Here is a 23,889-nt window from a genome sequence, read left to right on the forward strand (position 1 = left end):
GGAAAGAAATTATGGTACCATAACAAGGATTATGTGTGACCGTTCCAAAGATGGACTTTGGCAAATTGGTTCAGCCTATTTTGATTTTTATCAAAATAAATAATAACCTTTTCTTTTTTCATTCAAAGAATTTCGGTTGTATGGAAGCTAAGATTTGCAACCCGCCAAATATAGCGTGATGCGTATCGTTACAGGTATCCCGGGGCCAAATATACATTCATTTTCGATGTGTGGTATACAGGGGCCAACGACCGAGCGCGTGTGCGTGTGTGGGCGTTTTGCGTACCGTGGCTTATGCCACCGCTGATGCCAACAGCTCATAACCAAGACCCGGAAACATGTGCCTTGAATTCTCGCATCCTTTGTGTGGATCGACGCAGCGAAAATAATACGCGATCGTGTTTTCGTCTAGCTATTTTCCGATACCCTCCACGAGGCCTACGAACTGTCTGTAATAACACCAGCTACCAACGTGGCGAGCCATTTTGTTCCAGATTAACCAACGAAGATGAAAGAAAATTCTTCTGATTTTTGGTGCCGGTGACCTTCGACGTATCAACGATCAAATTGATCGAAGAAAATTAACGCTATACGAGTGTCGTTTAAAAGAAATAATAAAATAATAAATGACGATGACAACTAGCGGTGCGATGAATCATCGATATAATCGTGACGATCGTACATAGATGTGTAGAATCGACGGTAGGAATCGCTTAATTAAATCCATTAGCCTAAGAATGAGAAATTAATTCACGGTGCCCGCAGCAATCTCGGCGGAGGAGAAACTTGCAAAATAACACGAGCGCGCGCAGTTACGCAACGGAGCAATGCACTCTTCGCGGGCAATCTATTCATACCCCGAAGGCCAGCTGGTAAACATTTTAATGGGTTAGGGTTTTTCAGTTTCCTACGATGGTCATCGTTTCCTCTTCTATCGTGCACGATCGTTCTATTACTCCGCGCACGTCTAACGTTTCTATACCCAGAGAACCCGGAAGCGGCATAAATTAAGCCCTCTCATTCCTGTTCTGCCGAAAATGACACCGATTCTTATCGGAACATTGATTCACCTTGCGGCGTTGAATCGCGTAAACATGCAGGCATGCGGTGTATCTTTTATGGCGTAACTTTCAGAAAAAAAAAAAAAAAAGAAAAAAAACACCGCTGTCAAAAAATGTAGGCATGTATTAGGCTGTTGCATATCAAACGGCGGCTTTCGAAACATAGAAAGTTTGACACGATTCGATGACACGAATAGTACCTGTGTTATCAATTTGAACCTTAAATTTTAATGAAAATTAAAATTCCGAATAAAAATCAGCTACTTATTTCAACTTACGTAATAGGCTAAAGTTATTAGAATTCCAGTTTTATATTTAGAAGTAGATTATTCGTAAGTTTGCACTTGGTAGCTTCTGTACGCCTGGAAGTTACCAAACTTCCAAGTAACGTAACTAGTACGTAATACAGTTGACAGAGATAAGGTAATGAACGATAACGTTAAAAGTCAGAAAAGTAAATCGTTAAGCATCTGCGTTACGAGTGCGTGGTATTTGTGATATTCACACTTTAAAGAGCACACGTTTCGTGAAATTATTAAATTTTCCATTTAAATTAACATAAAAGTTTACGCATCTATATTACGAGAATATGAGAATAATATGATAATGCGATAACCATGACGAACGTTATCTTACGGTTCTCGAACGTGGCATTAGATGAATAAAGCGGTATAACTGTAACTCTGAAAACAGTTCATAATTCAAACGCGCAACGCTGTTAATTCATACCGTCAACGTTTAAATTATCCCAATCAATCCTACTCTACCACTACATGAAATCAAGCGATGGAATCAAAAGGAAACGTTTTGAGAAGCAATCCCATTCATTAATGATTAGTTACTCTAAACAATTAAGTGCTTGCTCAAAGTAATCTTAGAATGAAATTATTCCATCTAATGAAAGATTTAAGTTTCCATAATGTATGTATAAAAACATTTTTTATAACATGTAGTTAAAGGAAAATTTTGAATACCATTAAAATTACAATTTCTGGCATTGTATTACAAATATTCTTTACAAAATAAATTTATTACTCTTATTATCTGTAAAAATACAGAATTAAAAAAAAAAAAGATGAATAGAAGAGAAACCCATGTTACAGTACGCCATATCAGGCATGGCTGTTTCTACTGCAACATTCTACTGAACGCGTTAGAAACAAGACACACCACTAAAGGGTCAAAATATATTAACCACATCAGAAGACTTTAAGAATCAACTATTTTTCATACTATTCATCATAAATACCATGTGCCAAGAGATTATTGACCCAAGTATCTATAATTGTTATTCAGCATGAAATTGAAAAGCAAGAAGAGAATAGCAAAGTCTTACTACTCCGTTATTTCAGAAGTGAAAGCAATGAAAGGGTTAATAGGCAATAATAAGATCCGTTCGCATCCCCATAGAAAAGCATCCAGCTATCACGTACATGTTTCTAGCAGAGCTACGTTTTCCCTTTGTTCCCTATCGATTGTACATCGGTGATACGCAGTTGAAATCGCGTTCTAAGCCAGGCTGAAAGATAAGGAGTGCGATCCTAGCGAAACGAGAACGGTAAAACGACAAAGAAAAGAGCCAAGGGGCGCAAAACGACGGTCAATGGCCCGACAAGGTCGACGATGCAAAGTGCGAGAGCTAGTTCCCCTCCGTGGCTGAATTTTGCTACCAGATTCCTCGGGGCGCACACGCGGTGCGATCAACACATTGTACGCGCGTGCTAGAGCTCGTTTTAGAGCTGTTGAACGGGCCAATCGGCATGGTCGGCTTCCTTTGGTTTCGGCCAATGGCCGCGTGGGACCAAGGTCGATCGGTTCGCACATGTTCTCTGTGTTACGCGTACGTACGCTGCACGATGACAATCATTGAGCAAACACTCGATGAGGAGAGAGAACGAGAAGAAGCGAAACGAAACGAAACGGTGGAATTGGACGCGTGAAAATTGAACAGAGTGGAAGGGGTGGCCGTGAGCTTTGAAACTTTGTCGCGCAGCCGAAAAATCTTGATCACGTGTACTATGCAATCGCACGTGGCTGCACGTGGACCAAAAAAATCCTCCCTTTTATTTTACAACCACTTTGCATTCCTTTAGAGAGCATGGCAGAGACGCGTTATTCTCAACCCTTGCCACTTCAACCGACAACAATATTGTCAAACGCAAATCATTGCACAATGGTTTAATATCAAGATTTAGTAATTCAAAACTAAATAAAATTAGCTCAGTTGAAGATTAAAAATAATTATCATCATGGATTTGTAAATATATCTTAACCCTTGACCGGCGGACCATGGAGAGAGTTCTAATTTTAATTTAATTTTCCTTTGAAAATTATTCTATGTATTATTATGTTAATTTAATTTGTTTATTTTCTATTTTGTAAGTTTTTATCTCTTGACCGAAACTCCGCTGTTCAAGGGTTAATGTCGTTGGTATCCACGCCACAGATAAAAATACTATTATTAACAATTTTTAATTAAATTTGCATAAATTAATTTTAAAAAAAGAAAAAATTCGCGCGTGTTTTACAGAGAAAAATATCGTAGCTTCGCGGTTATATTTACAACGCGTTGTGTCTGTTCCAACAAAGCCCGTGAATGCACGCACGAGCCTGCTAAGCCAACGAGTTGTGTAATTGTGTCATTGACCCACTTAGTCGGACGATGATTAACTCTCGATTCGAGAAAATTATCAGTACGTGGGCACCTGCATTCGTATGCGATTTACGTACACCGTTCGAATATATTAATTTTTATAATTTCACCCCGCTCTATCTCGATGAGCGCGACACGATCGAAAAAAGGCGAACGCATAATATTATCGATCTACGTTCGGTGCCACATGGTATTTAATACCTTAATAATCTGATAACGAACACAGCACCGCTATCAACATCGTGGCGTTTCGCAACTCTGCGTTTGCCTTGTAATACTAACGAATACCAAGCCTTGAAATCGCTTCTGGTTCCACGCGTTTCATCCTTGTTTTTCCATCCTCGAAGCTGAATCGATTACGATCGTACTGATAGAAACGAGCGATTTCCATAATCGAAGAGCAAACAATTAAGCGCCACAATTGTATAGAAACTATCGAGTCGTTACAAATCAACTAGCTAATCTTTATGTTATTTTTTTCTTGCTACATAAAAGTATCGCAAATTAAAGCTTAAAGTTTCATGAAAATTGCTATGTAAACGTATTTAAAATTAACGCAGTAGTATGTATTCATTGGCTATACGTTCTCTAAATGTTTCATCAAGTTACCAACAGCCTTCACTTCGAAGTATCTTTATTTTCGGTTAAGAATATTAACGAAAGGTTTATGCAATCATTTTCACTGAACTTTCGTCGAAAAATTAATACAGGATAATAGCCATTACGCCATACTTTTATGTCATAAAATAATGTTTAAAATCGAAAATCAAATATGCAACGATGTAAGAACTGTGACATAGATTGTTTCATAAACAAGTAGCGAGTATGATGATTAATTATATTTTATTCTCTAGAGGAACACTCGAGAGGCGCAAGGTCAACGAGAAATGAACAAGAAAGAAACTGGTTAACTCATTTTGCATTTTGCTCGTCCAGGAATGAGTTCACGCTGTTCTGGATAAACGTCTTCTAACTCGACTTCGTGGACAGGTAGTTGTAAGGTTTACGGTACTTTTTTTATGACGTTAGAAGTTCACAATATACCAGGAATTCCTTTCCAAGTCGCATAATGTTCTCGCGAAGTCGACGAAACGTTTCTGGTTATGGACGTCACGTTTCTAACAGAAATGGCAGCTGGCAAAGGTGGACCTCGTAACCGGACCGAGAAACCTTCGAATCGCCCGAACAGCAAATAGATCAACGAGCAATCTCGAAATAAAGTCCAGCTCTCGTGTTTCGTCTATTACAAGACATCCTAACTAGCGATGAGTTCATTAACCCTTGGCTCATTAATCAGTTGTTAAATCATCCGGCAAAATTCATTGATAAGCAATTGTTAAAAATTTGATTAAAGAAACTGTTTCAATTAACGAGGAAAGAAAAAAGTATTTAGAATGGCTGGCGAATCTGATGTGCGATATCCGAACCTAAATTGGTGAGAGGATAGAATACGGTGTCAATGGCCGGCATCCTGTTGCATCAGTAGAGTAACCTTGACTCTAAGAAGTATACTTTGCTTCACTGAGTTCACGAGTTTACGAGTCAAGTACGTTCACTCCCCATTTCTCGGTCATCCCCCTTATATCGGTCATGTATCGAGCTTCTAAAACTGCTTCTCTGCTCAGCTCTACAATCTTTAGCTGCACCGGTTTCCATCATATCGTTCCTTGACATTTTTATTTTATTTTTCATGAAGAATAAAGGCACAATTAACTACCTTGGGGGTTGAATAATTAAATGAAAAGGACTAAGATTATTAGTGTATTAATTAAATTGTTAAAGGTTACTGCAACGAATGTGTATGGGAACATTCTTTGAAACGCAAGAAGAAAATTGGAACAGACCTCTTTACAGTCGCGAATAAAAATAGCGGCGCCTCCCTCTATATTTTCGAATTGCCGTTGGAAATTCAAATAACGGAAGTATACCTGTATTCGATCGTTCCCCTTATCGACTAGATAACGCGTATGACATTTTATTTACGCGTGCTGTTGGAGGCCGAATCCCGTTTACGCTACGATCAATGAACGATAATCCAAACCGCGCAAACTGCTTCGACTTTGCATGAATTACTTGCTAAAAACTCGACGTGCGTTATTTTATTTTCAAGTTAGTAAAATAGACAATTACGATACTTTGATTTCTATTATAGTATTTTTGTTAATCATAGAAACTATAAGAATTGTGTTTAATTCATTGTTCGTTCCGATGAAGAATAGAGCAATTTGTGTTTAGATTATTGATGAAATTTTTATGTAGTCGTTTTCATTAAACCTTAAACTTCAAGCTGATGTACCTTGAGTGCTATTTTGTGATACTTTTATGTCATCAAATTATATCAGAGTCCCTATGTTTCGAAATTCGTTACTGCAATATGGCTTACTAAGTACACTCACGATCAAAGGCTTCCCCAGGAAAAATGGTGATGTTCTGGGTTCTTGCCCTTACCTATAGGCATATTCCGATTAACGACGTAAGGGAGAAGGTCCCAAATATATATGTAGATCTATGGCTTCCCACCACACTTGCGTATGAATATTTACGCGGAAGAATTTGAATTGATATTTATTTATTATTCATATTTTTCAAATATGATTTGATACGAAATAATCCTATTTATTACCAGTAACTCCTATGCCAATCAACGCGTTAATTATAATGACAGAATTAACAGCTTGACTGGCACAGCAGAAATGTCCATATTTAAAGAGAAACAATCATTACTCTAAGCAATTAAAACTGAAAAACGAGGCAGAATAATTGTTTTCCGTTATCTTTAACTAATGAATCCATTGACAAACTAGATCTCCATCGTAATAAGTCACTCTGTGTATACACGTTCTGGGAATGAAATACAACCGGACAGATTGCTTTATATGAACGGTGTGAAATGTAATATTTCACAACGTACAGGATACAATTGATAATTAACCACGTATGCATGCAAACACAGTGTCTATCACGCATATGTGTGTTGTTTCCGTGCTAGCATGCGTTCTCGTTGCAACACACAACGACGAGTTAGTGACACGACCTAATTTCCTGCTTATGCTCGACCCTTTTCGTTCACTCGGTAACCGTGTCTCCGACCATATACTTTTATCTCGTTGCACTGGACACAGTGACCCAGTGAACACGACTGATCTCGATAGGTAATGATTACATATCTGTATAACTTGACCAAGGATTGGGGTAGACAACGAATTACAATCTGAATGAAAATTTCTCTTTTTCATAATTTACATTGAAGAAATTAGAAAATCGTGTCAATTGCTGAGTAAATAATTCCAATTGCAGTGATTGTATTAAGAATGGCTGTAATTAACTACATTTTTAATTTAAAATACATAGTAATTTGAACCTGAGAAAAACTAACGAGATCTCGTCCAGCCCATCATCTCGAAATTATTGAAAATGTGTTAGATAATCTGTCGGATTTAGGTCGTATCAAAATGAATTTTTGTCGTGTGAGCGGAGCACCAAGTCGTCTTTCGCATCTGGGAACAGTGTCCGGGGATAGTTCCGTTCGAATGCCAGCAAACGGTATACGAATATTTCTAGTCTAACGTTCCACGTGTCGCTTGCACACTCCGCTTAATCTTGTGTAACGTTACGCACACAGAACGCAGGCGGTGTGTGCGCGTGTGGAGCCGCGAGCACGCTTTCTCGTGCGCCGATAACGCTCGCGAGTTCCAATTCGTAATATGTGTAATTCGGCTTTTTTTCCCCGAATTTAGCTCGAATATTTTCATATCGCGGATACACGTGTTCCTGTACTCGGTGCGCGGCACATTTTCTTACGGCGAAAGATTTATGTATCTCGTTATCTTTCGTCGTTCGTACGTTATGCAATTGAATCGATACCAGCACCGAGCTACAATTTTTATTTCTCCTGTTCGATGTGGAACTAATAATCAGTTGCAATTAATTAGCTGGCCAGTAACGTTTTTATCGCGTTCTCTTAACATCAGGACTGAATTCAGATTTCTAGGTCCCTGTGGCTATCTTCAAGATTCCCCTTGATTGATAAATTTCGTTTAAAAATTGAAATTTATTATAAATGAAATTAAATAACATTTAACCGGAAATTTACAACGGAGGCCCTTAAACCTTCCCTTAATCTGGCGCTGTTATACACCTTTAAGACCGCACATTTGTACATTCTATCAATTTTTTACAGTTTACCTGTTTTTTTATAGCAACCTAGGAAGAGATTATGAATATAAATTCTCAAAGATTCGATATTTCTTAAACTGATCAAGCTGGTCTAACAGCCTTAAGGAAAAGCAACTTTCATAGAAAATTCCTGCACGAAGTGGCTTGCAAGCTTAGAAAAGATACATCATACATGGCGTCCGACGCGCGCATACATACGCATTAGCAAGTAGAACCGTCCTATGCGTGCCAGTGCGTATACCACGTGCCGACATGGTCGAGAAGTGTGCATCACCTATACGGTTCGGGAAGACCGTGAAGAAGACTGTTAGATCTAACTGTAACCCAGGCCTACTTTCGGCTTCCTTTGGGCCTTCAAACGATTACATACATACAGATATATTCCTCGGTGCGTACCGCGTTATGTCGGTGTTAGGATCGCGCGAGCATACGGCACATCCACACGCGCCTCCACGAAAGCGCGCGTTGCTCAACCATGATTCTCTTCGGAGCTATGCGTTACCCGGTCTCCCTCTATTTCCTACCAAACTCCATCGTCCTTGAACCCTTCCTACCCACCGACCTTCCTTTTCACGTTCTCACCCTCTATCGCTGAGAAAAATAAGAAAGAACACTCGAACGGGCGACAAAGCATCGTGTTACTCTCCCTGTTTCTCTCAGCCATCGTGGCGCGGGGCTTTTCGTCGACTTTCGCCTTCCAACGGCATAGCCGGGAAACGAAAGGCTGAGAAGAAACTTTTCCTTTCCCTTCGCCAAAAGAAATTCTACCGTCATCGGTTGATGGCTACCAGCCGATGGTTTTCGTGAAATCAGGACACGCGTGGTGTGCCTACCTTGGAGAAAGCGTTAGAAGGAGGATCGTGTTGACGAGGAAACGGTGCTCACGAGGTTAGAAGTGGGAGAGCAGGAGGAACTTGTAAGGAAGGCGAGTTGCACGCGCGAACGGCTAAATTCATATCACGTCCATAGAAACATAAAAGAGTATCGTTTCGGAAGTGTCCTCTTCGTCTTCGTTTTCTCGGAGGGCAAGCAAGGGTTATCGCGAATCGCCTGGTTGGACTTTAGCTATCCAACGTCGCGAGACGAAGGCCATCGACGAATTGCATGCGCCCAATGTCTCACGAAATACCGGTCACATGACCCGATTAATTACAAACATCCTCTTGGTGACTACAAGGAAAAAATTCGAGAACAGACCACGATGATTGTGAAAGGAACCTTTCGAATGCGCTCGAGCTCTCTAGACGAATAATCCTTCTTATAATACGATTGCTCGTAACTTTGAAACTATTTCTCTGGTATTTATTAGGAATATCGTGATCGAATTTCGATCAAATGATAGAGGAAAAAGGAGCAAGAAACTAGCATCCGGTTCGATTGATCCAACGAAGAAGCGTAGCTCGCAAGATTGTTACGGAGAGAAAAACAGCTCGATGGCACGTGGTCAGTCAGCTAACCAATTAAGCGACCAGCTTTACGGTCTTCGCAAGCGATAGTGATTAATCGGTCGATCCAGTCGTTCACAACTTTCTCTACGTGCTGCATGCACTTAACGGTACGCCCGTTAGCTACCTCGAAACCGAGCTGACACGAATATCTTACGAGACGACATTCGTCGATTCGTAACGGTACTGCATCATCGATGCAATGGAAGATGCCGAAGAGGATCTTGAAAAATATAAAATAATTGCCTTATTTTGCATTATACAAACAATTGGTACTAAGCTGCAGCGCCCTTTGATTCGAGTAAACTGAACCGAGGTCAGAAAGCAATTTGTTTCATCAGAAAATATTTTCCTACTTCCTGCAATTCCTTCGTCAGAAAACATTTTATACATTCCGTTTATTATTACCTGCTGCTGGCATTTATTCAATAAAGAATAATAATTCTGGCGAAGCATCGCAAAGAAAACAGAAGGCTTCGAAATGATGTCTTGAAAGTTGCACATTCTTGTTTATTCAGCGTGACTGATAAAGAAACAGATAACTCTAGTCCCACATGTATAGTAGCGTTATCAGAGTCGCTGATAGATCATACCGAATTTTATGAACATCGTAATCGCCAGAGTTTCGACAGTTTTCGCTTGCCCAGTGACTCGTTATATTTGTTGCACATGCTGAGTCAATTTTCGCAAGACAAAAGTGGATACGGTTTCGAGATATCTGCAATTTTTACATGGACGCGGAAATAATTAATGTTATCGTACACCAAATTAAATTAAACCAGGACCAAATTAAGGTTCTTGAGGCCCGGAGCTATCAAACCATTGAGAACCTTTTTGGTTCACAAACTTGATTTAAAAATTGAAATTTATTTTAAACAAAACTGAATAACAATTAATCGTAAAAAAATTGGACAATATTTTTTGACATAGCAAAGCGGGGCTCAGGGTTTTACTCCTTCTTAGACCTTCCCTTAATCTGGCACTGTTTTCATCGGCATGTATAGGAAACAAACACGAGAATTGATGGCTGTAAAGAATCAAAAGTATTACGACCTGAATGATTACGTTAATTAATTCCCATCGAAATTCAATACCAAAGTAACATACCACGAATGCATAATCGGATCCACAAGACTCGTCCGTTCCACTTTATTGCCATTTCTGTCGACAGTTCGCGGTTCAATGCCGCGAACCCATCGCATTATTAAACACAGCACCGTCGATTATCAATGCAGAATGCTCGTCGACGATTCGTATCAATCGCGAAGGAAGAAAATCGAATTTCAATCGATCGATCGAAACTCGCACTCTCAATGGCACTCGCGACCACATTAGTCGTTGCACCGAGTATGCGGTACGGTTGATACATAATGAATGAAGATGCACGTATCCAACTTTTATTTTTGGACCGGAAGCCGTTCACAGTTACGGCCTGCATAAACGGCGCACAAGCCACGATAAATATAAAGTTGACACGAACGATCACGATACTACCGTTGCTTTTATCTTTCGGCCTCAGATAAAAACACCTCTCTCTCTATCGTTGCAATAAAAGAAACGCGACCTGATTCTCGCTGGTTGAAAGTCGCACGCGACCGATCAAGCTGAAAGACGGTTCTCGTCTCGAAGAGGACGAAAGCGATGCAACCGCGAGTGCATTGCATCGCGGCTCGCCGCGAACTGCGGTTTCGCGCGACGAATCCGTAAGAATGTTGCACATTCGTCGGGGGAAATCGCACGCCAGTGTACGTGCGTATGCACGTATGTTCGCACACACATACACACGTACAGAGGGACAGGAGCGTTTGTATAAAGGCGATGTGCAAACCAGCCGAGATTCGCATGCACACATCGACTGACTCTGCGCGAGTAGAGACTCGCCCCACGCGATTGGGTGAAACAGGGGTAGGGGCGGGCCAATCCGCGGCCGCTGCAGTTGGCTTGCACTCGCACACGTGCACCGCTTGCAAAGCGGCGGCGTGCAACTGCAATCGGGAGGTCGACAGGTGAGCGTATTCGCGCGCAAGGAGTGATGGCGCCTCTTTGGTCAGACATGGAGGCGAGGCTTCCGGCCACGTGAATGGCTCGTTTCGAGCCGCGATCCACGCCGGTTTTCCGTACGAAAATTTTTCACTTAATTGTTGACTGATAAGAGAAGACAACGCGCTTGCTGGTCGACTTAAAAATACACTGATTACGCGATATCGACTCGATCGGCCGGGCACCGGCATTCGATTCTTTCGCGCGTGCAACGAAAAGTGTATTACTCATTGAAACGTTGCATTCAACGATGATTTTAAATTTCTTTTTTTAATATAATAAAGATTCTTCTTTAGATTAATTAATTGGTAGATAGTAAAAAAAAGAGAACTTACCCTCGCAGAATAGGGTGACATCGGTAAGACTCTCGCTTTTAAACAAATTCGAGAACGCTGTCGCCAAGTTGCTACCGAAGCTATTCCACTTAAGACAGAACTGGTGCTGATGAGAGTCCATGATGCCACCCTTAGGCCCAACTCCGTGACCTTCGCCACCCCTGTCTCTGCCACCTTCGTGTAAGTATTTTCCTTCTTGATCGCGCTCGTGCCCAACAGTTCGTCCAGCTGTACAGAGAAAGTTAATCTTTGTTTATTCCTCGTTAACGATCGCTCGATTAAGCGAATAATTTAAGTATGTAATAAGGAATTTTCAAGATTCATCGATTCGACTCCCGTACAGGAAATTCTGATTCATAAATGAAAGATCGTGCGAGCAAATCGGTCGGCTAACCGCGTTCGCATCGTACCGTGTCGTGGAAACTTGAACCGGATTTCCGCGGTGCGCGATAAAAGCTCGAGCGAAACCTACCGATGCCGAGGAGCGTATTACCGTACGCTCGAAACAGGCTCAACGGGAACACCGATGCATCGGTGATCAGAGTGACATTCACAGGAAGATTCGACGATTCCCCAAGACACGGGTACACTCGAAGAAACGACAGCACCGTTCCTCGTTTTTTTTTCCCCGCTTTCCCGATCGAACGCGAACCACTTGCGAATCCTCGAGCTCCGGACTGGAGTTGAAACTCACTGAACAGAGTGCTCTCTGCACCGGTCTCGCGTACACGTGTCCACGCGGCACATGATCCACGAAAAGTGTTCTCCGCTCTCACTGATCCCGCGGCTTGTTCTCGTAACGAGCACGGATAACGAGCGAGAAGACGTGAAAGAAGGAGCTGAGAGACGGTAACCACCGGTACTTTCGTTGCGTATCCGAACACTGGTCGCGTACACACTGATGGGCCGAGTCTACGTTTTACCCGTCCGAAATCGAGTCACCGACTTGCATCGCGCATCGCCGCGACGAGGAAAGAATCACGCGTAGCTCTCTCTCTCTTTCTCTCTCTCTATCTTTCTCACGTACACATGCGTGTACACGCGGCAGCTATCTCGCTCTTATTTTCACCGTCTCTCTTATCGAACACGCGCGCACCGTCCGTCTCGGTTGCACTCGCGGCAGAAACGAACAGATAGCCCGCGGTGTCTTGGCCCGCGCGGGAGGAACGTACCGCGAACGTACGGGAACGATGTGTCCGGTGCTGTCAGGCGAGAGAAAGAGGACGAAAGTTGTGTCGCGTGGTGCCTTGTCGCGGTGGAAAGAACGTGAATATGGGTCATCGGTGCCGATGCAAATGCGGTTCAACGAAATAGTGTGAGTTCTGTGCTTTCGTGGGACCGGTGGCGGTAGCGCGATGGAAGAAGAGGGAAGGTCGTGTAGGTGGGAGGAGGGGAACGGTTGGTTCAGTAGGGGAAGTAAGATTCGACTTTTTCGAAGAGGGTGGGGCTAGATTGCTTAAGGCTAGAACTTTAGTTCGCGTGCTCCTCTGTGTCCCCTCTCTTATCACGTGTGCTCTTTGCGCTACTCTTCGCGTTTCTATCTTTCTCTTTCTCTTATACTTCGCGGTTCTACCTCGGTTCCTCTCTCTTTCTCTCTTTCCTATTGCTTTGTCCTATTGCTTCGAATATCCCCTCTAACGTTTCTAAGGTATCGCGGGTCCCCGCCACTTTCTAATCTAACACGTGCCAGGGCCGAAACGCGGATACGTGGCGCCACTCGGCAAGAACAACCGCGGGGACGTGGAAGGGATCGTTTTGTTGCACGCTACTCATCGTTACCACGGGCCACTCGATTACGTCACTGCCGTTCGAAATGTTTCAGCGGGCACGGACTCTGCATGGCCGAATGCATCGTGGACTTTGTAAGATTACGCTTTATATTCGAATTCACGAATCGATTAAGCCAGTTAATCTGAAAAAAAAAACTCTCGATATTACACAGCATGTTTCAGTGTTTACGAAAATATTTAATATTTTTCTAATTTCACGTGCTAAAAAGTATGCTAAACTATGCATCAATTCATTTACAAAGACCTCGTAATTGCCTTGGGCTTCGTCGAAACTTGCAAAACAAACGGGAATGACTGTACGAAGAATTCGGTGCGCTCGTCAGATCTTACGTAATGCTACCGGTCTCGATCTTAGAGAAGGGCGTTAAACGAAATGAGGATAATAAACGAAGATAGGTGGTTGATAGATGAAATTGCAGAATGAGATGCATAACGTACTGGTTTGCTGGAGGCGCGACTATACGGGCGTACGTTCGAGTCGAGGTCACGGAGCGAATTTACGAGTTGCCGAGTGAACCGGGACGAAATGATCGGCTCGCGTCATTCTTCGTTCTGACAATAGCCCTTCCAATGTTTGCACCAAGCTGCACGTAAATCTGCTGCAAATTCTCGTCAGCTGAAAAGTTTCCATCGCCGGTCGTGTCGTTCGATCACGTTCCACGCAAGCGTTTACGCGATTCCGTCGTTAACAACGAACCGATGCATCGGTCGAGCGAAGAATATCTCGGAAAAATTGACACGGGATTGCATAGTCAGCACGCTTACTATCTAGAAAGCGTGCGTCGAAACGATCAAGTAGAATACACTCGTGTGGATCAGACGGATAGTAGGATCGTAAAAAGCATTAGGCTACCTCGAGGTTTCCCGATAAAACAGTGTCTAACATTTCGACACGTGTATGAAACTGAACGATAGCAATTCTGCTTTTTAACATAGAGCATAGCAGAGATTCTAATCTAACATCATTTGTCAAAACACCAATGTCATGGGACAATTGATCGACTCCACTCCACGCCCTGAAAACGGCACCAACCAGCCACGTAGCTGCGTACGTCCCTGATCTGCCAAAATTTAGTGTGCACTCCCTGCCACGGCATTGCGTGCGTGCAAGACGCGTCGAGTCTTCCGAGGGGCAGAAGAGAGAAAAGGGGAAAAGAGCGTAGGAGTCGTGGGGAGACGAGAGAAGCACGAGAGACTGAGATGGACATAACACCAAAGAGTAATGAAAAGAAGGGGTACGGAAACGAGTGGGGAAAAAGAGAGCGAGACAGAGAAGTTAGATGGAAATTCAGTCGCTCGAGGCATCGTTGTGTGCCATTTAGCGATGGCTACTCCGATTCTCCTTGATTAAACTATAAACAATTTTCAAAATCTCTAAATCTTCAAACTACATCATTTGGATTCAGGTATCCAAAGCAAAGATTCCTAATTCAGTAATTCAAGAATGAGAATTCTTTGGGAAACTAAAAATTACTCGAAACAAATTGAAAAATTTTGATCGTTAATTGTAAATGACTGGCGGGTTTCGAAGCCATCGCTACTTGCGTGGCGCTCCGTGGTAAAGGAAAGCGAAAGGGAGGGGGAGGTTGTGACAGAGAGAGAGAAAGAGTGGAGCAATTTCGGCAGCGAGGATAGGGGAGGGAGATATTACGCACGGAGGAGAAACGGTCAAAAGTGGGGTTGAATGGTGGGGGGGGAGGGTCGCGGGAGGATGGAGGAGGCTCAAGGTCGCTGCGGGGCCGCACGCGCGCCCCTGGCCACGCACACAAACGCGTTGCACGCGCACGCACACGCGTACGTACACGCTTGCGCATCGGCTCGCTGCAACACGGGCGTGTGCACAAGGGGCGGCGGGGGTGCGAGCGCGCTGCAGCGCACACGCGCATCGCTGCGCGCACGCGCCTTCCACCAGATACCGTGTATACAAACGTGCGTGCGCGTGTGCGTGTCATTGACGGTGATTTCGCGCGAACGTGTGCCGTATGCGTGTGGGTGCGCGAACGAGCACCGTATTTCGGCGGTTCTCCTACGGCGACGCGTATTATGTCACCAGGTCCAGGCTGCGGAGATAACGCACTGCGTTGTATGGATTTTTTCAGACTCGCGATAGAAAGCGTCAAGCTGACTCGCGGAGGGGACGATGACTCGTTCGGAGCGGTAAATTGGAAAAGGACACGGAGCTATGTTTTAATTGCTCGGCTATAGATCGAAGGAGGATGTAAAAATCCTGCAAACTATCAGATTCATAGAATCGTTGATTCTTGCAAAATGTCAGCTTAAAGATCTAATTAACGTTAACTATCGAATTGACATTCTGTCGCGTTCAATAGTGTGGCGCTATACTTAACACGTTCACTATTGGAGAGGTCGTCAGTAGCTGACGTTTCAAACTTTATACAATCAAATTATTAGAGAAATAGGAGAAAAACATGCCTTGAATAACGTTAGTATTTTACTAATACAAAATGTTCATTGTCAATGTAATAGTTAACGTGTTAAAGGTTCCTCGAGAATAAGATGGATGGTTGAAAAGATAATAGTTTAGGGTAGCATCAATGTTCACGGAATAGGCGCGAAAGTATATTCGAAGTGACAAAACAAGGTACCGAAGAGACACTCTATAACGTTAATTACTATGCGTGCATGTTACGGGTCATTGTAATTCAGCAGGCGATGCCACACCGCGTGTAAATGCAATTAGCTACGATCACTATAATTCGACACTTTAACCCTTTCGAACGATGATTACATAAGTTATTAGTCACAAAAAAGCCAAAATTTATTTCCTATTTACAATTATTGTATAAGAGTCCTAGCATAAAAATTAACCCTCGAACGGCGGACCATAGAGAGAGCCCCAATTTTAATTTAATTTTCTATTTCATATTATTTTCATTTTCTATATTTATACGTGTATCTGTATAATCTCGTATATATTTTGTAAATTTTGGTCACGATTGTCCCAGGCTCCGCTGTACAAGGGATGAAACAGTTTTTAGAAAATGAATAATTAGTACAAACTTCGGAATCTGAGAAATTATGAAAGGAACTTTGCAAAATTGTTTAAAATGAATTAAGATACAATATAACAGTGTAAAATGGAATACCACAACAACTGTGATAACGAAATGGCAATGTTCTGAACGAGTATTCCGGGGAAAGAGTTGCCGTTGTTTTTCTCTCAGGTAGAAAACTGCATTAGTGTATTACGCTGTGTAGCCGGTAACTGAATTATATAGCCGATTCAATTAAGGACCCTGCTCGGTGTGCCCAATAGGTACGAGAGCGTGGCACAGCTTTGATAACCCACTCTATTAACCAGCACTACGGATCAGTCAAAGCCACGAGTTACTGTTCGAGTACCATAGATAAGGATGTGCATTTTCTTACGAAACGGATATACCGCTGAGAAGAAAAGTGCTCGAGGATAATTTCGAACGGGAACTTAAAAGCAACACAATGTATCTAACATTATCTCGTTACCCCATTTCTTAATATATCCATCACATTTCTGATAGACTACAGTCCAGAGATTCGTATGAAAATTAAGATCCTACATTTTAATAATAATTTAACAAGATTTCTAATTAACGTAATTGGGAAAGTTATGAAAAGATTTTGTTTGTAAACGTTAAATAAACAAGGAAATGATTGCAGCAATGAGATTACAGCGTTTGCCGTTCCATCCTTTTCCCCTACTGAAATTCGAGTAGACTTGCAGTGCTGCAAAAGCGAGGTAGCATAACAGAGCGACTGATAACGTTGAAAATACATTCTACGAAGGAGCTGCCCCTGAAGTGTAGTCAATACTGCAGCCAACGATGCCTACCGCAGCACTGTTTCCCCCTTATCCAACGATCCCCTGGTAGCTTCCGTTGCCGAATGAAAGAGGAAGCGAGAAAGAGAGAAGGACGAGATTTGCGTGAATCCCGAATCCCGGTAATAATTGCCGAGGGGTTGGGAAAATGCAGAGAAAAGGGTTCTCGTCTGATGAAAATTTCGGCCTGAAAATGCAAACGTGCTCGCAGGGTGTAACGTAATATCAGCGAACGATCGAGAAGTCTGGCGAACTAATGAATTATTGAAATTCTTTAAGAAACATTTTTAAGTAGAAGATATAACAATTTTTTATATTTAAAAATATATATTAAATACTATGTGGGAAGGTATATTGCAATATTGTACTACTGTAGGGAAATACCTGGATAATTTCATTAACATCAAACAGGCAGGTGTTTCTTTATACAAAGAACAACTGGGAAATACTTTTCTGTCGGTTCTTACGAATCGATGCAAGGATCTTGATGTAAACGCGGATACAATTTGTTTCGCTGACACCACAATTTGTTAACTGTCTCTAGGCTCGTTCATGGGATATTAATGAAACACATGTCACTGTTGCATGCAACAAGCTGCGTGCAACCGTATAGATCAGATATTTGTATCTTTGAAATTAATCCATTAAATTGATCTGCATTCATGGGTGATAATTTACTGATAGCAGATGGTGAAGGTTTTCACTTTCACATCAAATGTTAGAGAATTACAATAAATCTTCAAAAAATTTGATATCTTTCCCTGTTTGATGTTTCCCTCCAAATTGTAAAAGAATCGCCTTTTTCGTAGAAAAAATCGTCGTCAAGTCGACTGAAACAAAAGTATCACAGGGGTACAATTCGGAAACACGTGTAAATCTTCTTATCGATGTGAGAACCGCGGATCTGACAACTTACCACTTCAAGAAAACGTAAATAGCGAAAGGCGAGAATCGGGGCCACGAGAACGCGGGAAACGGTGACGAAATCGAGCGTAGAATGTTACGCTCGAGCGGAAACGTGTGAAAAAGGAATTGGTACGATCGACGAGAGACAATTTCGTGGTTTAAATAGGAATCCACGAAGAAACGGAGGAACAAATAGCCGTAAGCGATGGATTTTCTAAGTCGACTTTTCGACTAACGTTCGACTATCTAAAATGTAACTGTACTTCCTAGCTATGATTTCTGATCATTTTGATCACTGATAGAAATCCAATATAATATTTCCAAGAACATATTAAAATGAATTGCCTTGTTTTCCCAAAATTTTGAAAATTACTGTAATAAACTTAATTAAAAACAAGAAAAATTTAAATAAATAAATTATAAATACTCCTTATATCAGCATCCAATCATATTTTGTCATAAACGCGCTGAAAGGAAGGGGTCAATTTCTTTCGAAAAGGAAACTCATAAGAAAATTTCTGCATGAAATGAAACCGACGAACGGGAAGAAAGAAGCGTAATAAATAACTACGATGAAACGCAACTGTTCAGAGATAGGGAGTTGGTTGCGTCTCAAAAACGATCCTTACATTTATAAACAGGCGATAACTCCAAACGAACGTGCGCATTTCAGACTGACGCATGCAATAAACGGAAAACAATATATGCTTACGCATCGGCACGCTCAACCCGCTAGAGATCGGTTGCATCGCAATTATTCTATCAGAAAAAAAGGAACCGTTTACATACTCTGTACAAAACAGGAGCGAATATCATCGTTTGTAGCAACGCACCGGTGAGGATCGAAGAAGACCATGGGAAATGCGCGCCAAAGTACTATGACGCCTAGAAATAAAATCCATCCAGGAATATCAGGAATTTTTATTCCTTTACTTTATAAAATATGCTAACTGAAAAAATATTTCCACTCTGAAAGAAAACAATCCTCGAAGTAAGGGTTGCAAACTATATTTTGTAAAATATTTCGAAAACTACTTATTGCAGAAGAAATGATGAAAAGTATGGTTTGTTTGTCTTTGAATGATAAATTTTCTCGTTAAAATTTCCAAAAAAAGAAATGGTGAAGTATAAGAGTGCACTGTTTCCGATCGGCAGACCCGCAGAAAGCATGGCGGAGCAATTTAAGCGGGAGACGTAAATACACGGAAGCATAAGGGTCTCTATAGGACCTCACGAAATGAACGCAGTTTCCGTCAGGTACCGTTACGGGGTGTTGCACATGCCGATGAAACGTGCACGTAGCACGTGCACGAGCTGCATAAAATTAGACGAAGGAAACGCGAGTTGTACGGGCGAACTGTAAATGTACGTAACGGTGAGTCGACGACTGGGCCAAGAACGTGTACGATACTATCCGTTTATCAGAACGAAGGATTAATGAGAGTAGAAGGCATCCGGTTCTCACGAAGTAGAAAAAGAGTCGTTACGATAAGACGGATCAATTTGGACTGAACTGGGGTGTGTTCAGAATCAACTCGGAAATGGATTATCCGAAGGGGTTGAAATGAAGAATTTCATTGAAATCTATACGAATTATTTGTTCAAAACTTCCCTGCTTTGAGAAGTAAATTATTAATCAAACAACGCGGGTTGTCATTAATGTCTTCTTCAAATACCTAAGAAAGAGCAAGGTTAAACGAGTGTCACCCTGTACTCCAATATCACCCTTAATCGGACACATTAATAACCAAAATCGTTCGATCTTCCTTATCCAAGCATTCGTGCAAGCGAGATAGAGTTACTTGTCGATCTAGGATCAGTAACAACACACCGAGGCGCGCGAAACGAGTCACAAATTATCAGAAAGATCGATCGTTCGGTCATTGATGCGTTCGATCGCGGTTGCAAACGATCGATCGGAGTACCACGAAGAATTCGGGAGGGAAAAAAGGTGGTAACAGATCGGGTGAAAACAAATGAACAGGTGAACACGGTGTACCTGGCGGATGAAGCCACCATGGATTGACCAGGGATGGTTGTTGGTTGCCGTGGCCCTCGCCGACAGGGGCGTACATCCTCCTCCGACTACGTCACGCCCGTCACTGCCGTCCTGTGCGGCTGCACCCCCGACTGTCTTCAACCCATAACCCACCGCTCCTCCCGGGATTCCTGTCATTTCCCCTTCCTTCACGTACGCAAGAGGGTTGCAAGGTTACCGGTACCCCCTCTTCCTCGCCCTCACCCACGCTCACATAACGAACCAACCGCCCCCAGCCCCGCCACGGCTACCAACCACCTCACCGCGACCACCTCGAACGCGTTCAAGGTGGAGGAACAGCCGCCTCCACCGTCGAGCGACGCACCCCCGTCGGTTCGCTACGCAGGCAACCGGCCGGCCAGCCACAGCCATCACTTTCGCTAGAAAGTACTCGGCCCGTTACGAGGGCGACCTCTCGGCCAGGGCTGACGTTGCAAAGGGCGAGCATGGTGAACTTGCTGCTTTTTTTCTTTCCTTCCTTCGTTACACCTTTTTCCTGCAAGCGAACCAACGTTCACCACCGGGCGAGCCTCGACCAAAGGCTCTTACTCTGAATCGATAAGATAATTTGACTAGCACGCTGCCGAACGAAAATGAGGATCGGACACGAGGCAACGATGGAACAACGTTCGTGAATCGACGAAATACAAACCGTTGCTATGTAATCGACGCTGTCGGTATTCTACCCTCTTTCCTTCAAATCTCCTATCTCTACCGTGTTTTCATATTTCGAGCTTGATATGTTTGTTACATTTTAAGGGAAAGTAGGATGTTCTATATACGATCTTCTAGTAGAAATCTAGAGATAATTTCATTTATTTATTCTACTCATAATTACTTCCCATGGTTGTTTTGAAATCTTGATTAGAACAATGGCACAGAAGATCGAAATCGTTTATCTCGAATACCGGGCACGCCAGAAATGTACCCGAAATGCGATCCGTTAGATTAACCCAGGTGAGTACCGAGTGTGTTTCGTTCACGGGTGGACAACTCCTGGCGTCAACGCATTAATTACCCCCCTTCTGTGTACCCGCGTCTTCATTGTAACCGCGATAAGAAGGAAGTTAATGAGAAGTATCCTGACTAAGTGACGTTTAAAATAATGCCACGAAGAGCACCCTTTGCGTTACATCTTCCCAATTAATGAAATTAACATATGAATAAATGAACGTTGCTTTCGGCCATGTATCAGTCTCATTTGAATATATAATTTTCTAATTACGTAGGACTTTGAAAAATCGGATCATCTTACAGCATGGAATAACTAAAATTTAGTCGACGATGGGAACGAATTTCAACACGAATTACGACCATGATTCCCTTTCACCCTGGCTCGCATAACTAGCATTGCTCGATAATTAAGGCAATGTCTTGCATACCGGGATCCTCGTTCACCCTCTGCAAAATTTTTTTTACCGAAGCGGAAACGAGTCCACGGGATGTGGTGCATCGAGGATCGTTGGGCCGATATAAAATTTCTCGAGCACGCGTGCTCCCGCCGGGAAATTCCGTGCGGTCTAGCTACGTTCCTGGAGGTAGTAGCAAGGTTGGAGGGGAAAACAACCTTGCAAGCTCACACACACCCCCTTCTGGCGGCGGTATGCGTAGCTGCGTCGGTGGTAGGGCCAGAAATTTTGGAGGTTGGCAGAATCGGTGAGTACGGAGGGGATTGAAGGGCGAAAAAGCGGGAGGGAACGTGAGGGACGAGAAGGAGGGTGGGATGATGTCCTCGGGGGGGGGGCGGAAGGGCGAAACGGGGTGGTCTGAAGGGAGCCAGGCAACCTGCACCCGGCAACAGCCCCCGACCTCGGAAGAACTAATCATTAACCTCCTTTCACCCTCCCAAACACCGCTCTAACTCGACCACCTTGGCTTCGCTTTCACCTGTGCCTCCCCTGGCTCGACCCCTCCCACCCTCCTCCTTCCTCCCCCAGAGCTTCCTTCGTTTCCCAAACTCAGCCACGTTCCGAACGATTACGATTACCCGCGCTCACTTTCGCTGCTTTTTCACGGTCTTCGCTTCGATTTATCCCCTCCTCGCTGTTCCTCATCCACCCCCTTCGTGAAAATGCAACTTTTAACCCTTGGAATTTTCTTTTACATTCGGTGACGTTAGACATTATCGCTTAAATTATCGACTTCCCAATAGAAGAGAAATAAATGATAACGGATAGAACTAGTCGATTAGGAATACAATTAAAGAAACATGACAATCGTGTTACCGGTTTCTATGTATACATCCATGTTAAAAGTTGCACCCCGTGCAACCCTCCGAAGTTAAGGACTACGGGGTATACGGATAAATGGATAGATCAATAAATATGTGGATACATTAGTATACACCAGTGTTACTGTGCATTCTATGATGCAGTTGTAATCGTGTTTTCTTCTCGGTGAATTATTTGCAATTAACTTTAGAGGAGGGTTATGTATGTTAAACATCCAAATTGTTACTCAATTTGTTGAATTTTTTAATTGTTGAAAATGACAGTCATTAAAAATGAAATACTTTGATAGCAACAAAAAGAAAGAACATTATTAAGTATGACTGTTGAAATTCAATGGGAATGAAGAGGAGGAAATGGGCAAGAGGGAAAAGTAAATAAAGTATCGTTAAACAACGATTCCCCGTTTAAATAATTCAGTAGCCGGATAAGAGGAACGGTTGCTGCTCAAACAGGTATGTATCTCTACGTTTAATCGATGTAACAGGATGGTCGGTGCTGAACGCACGATTCGAGCATACGTTGAAGTTACTCTATTTTGACGGATTATATGGCAATTGCCATTTATCCGTCGTTGTATCTTGATTTACGCGTCAACTTTCAAGCGGATAACATCTACATGACACAAGTGAGGGTAGTAAGACACGGAGGACGAACGCCATGTAAAATCGATTGAAACGTTGTCGGAATAATGGAAACTTTTCGTAACAGAAAATATCAAACTATTAAATAAAAATGATTAAATATGTATAAATATTTTAATCGAAAACTTATCTGAGTTACTAATATCAAATTCATATGTTTCTATCTACAGTATGATGTAAATGCTAATATGTAGACCATCGTAAGAATTACAAATGACCTTCAATATAAATTTAACGCAATTAAATAGCAAGAAAAATAAAAAGAATAAAAATTTTCCATTAACGAGACCTTTCAAATACAATTCTAGCGCCAGGCTTTATTCGGATAAAATTACAAAGGTCATAGGTTACACGAAGCTTGAGGTCGTTCAGTTATTCGTAATCTGCGTACGATATTCCTACACCTTCGCGAGAGCAATTCATGAGAATTAAAATTCCGCGTGTGCGTTGCGCTTTAAATCGACTTATCTATAAACGAATTTTCCCAAAACCCGTAGGATCGAGCCAAGCGTGTTTCCACCCTAACGGAGATTCATCCCTCGTCAATTTACGCGTAACGAAAATTCCTTCGACAAACGTACGAGCCATCATCTACTGGTGCACATCTTTTCAACACGAGATAACAACGAATCGTAAAGAAGGGATGCTCGACGAAGGTACTCTCCTGCGAAGGTCGAGTCAGCGGCAGAAGAAGGGTGCGCGCGGGATCGCCGAAATGGGGGACAAGAGGGGCAAGATGCAACGCACATCTATTGA

General features: G+C 42.5%; 1 protein-coding gene across 6 annotated transcripts in view; it reads right to left on the reverse strand.

Annotated features, from left to right (window-relative positions):
- LOC114880871 (zinc finger protein chinmo) overlaps positions 1 to 23,889 on the reverse strand; it is a 47,171-nt gene that overhangs the window by 21,185 nt on the left and 2,097 nt on the right. For 3 of the 6 annotated variants that reach the window (XM_029197356.2, XM_029197366.2, XM_046285339.1), the window contains exon 2: positions 11,711 to 11,938. In XM_029197356.2, the coding sequence (XP_029053189.2) occupies positions 11,711 to 11,831 (121 nt within the window). In that variant the 5' untranslated portion in view covers positions 11,832 to 11,938. Of the gene's footprint in view, positions 1 to 10,442; positions 11,006 to 11,710; positions 11,939 to 20,222; positions 20,304 to 23,889 lie in introns of those variants that run through there. The other 3 variants (XM_029197343.2, XM_029197350.2, XM_029197377.2) reach the window with 2 other exon arrangements.

The sequence above is a fragment of the Osmia bicornis genome, chromosome 4 (assembly GCF_907164935.1).
Source record: "Osmia bicornis bicornis chromosome 4, iOsmBic2.1, whole genome shotgun sequence".
In the NCBI taxonomy this organism is placed as follows: Eukaryota; Metazoa; Arthropoda; class Insecta; order Hymenoptera; family Megachilidae; genus Osmia; species Osmia bicornis.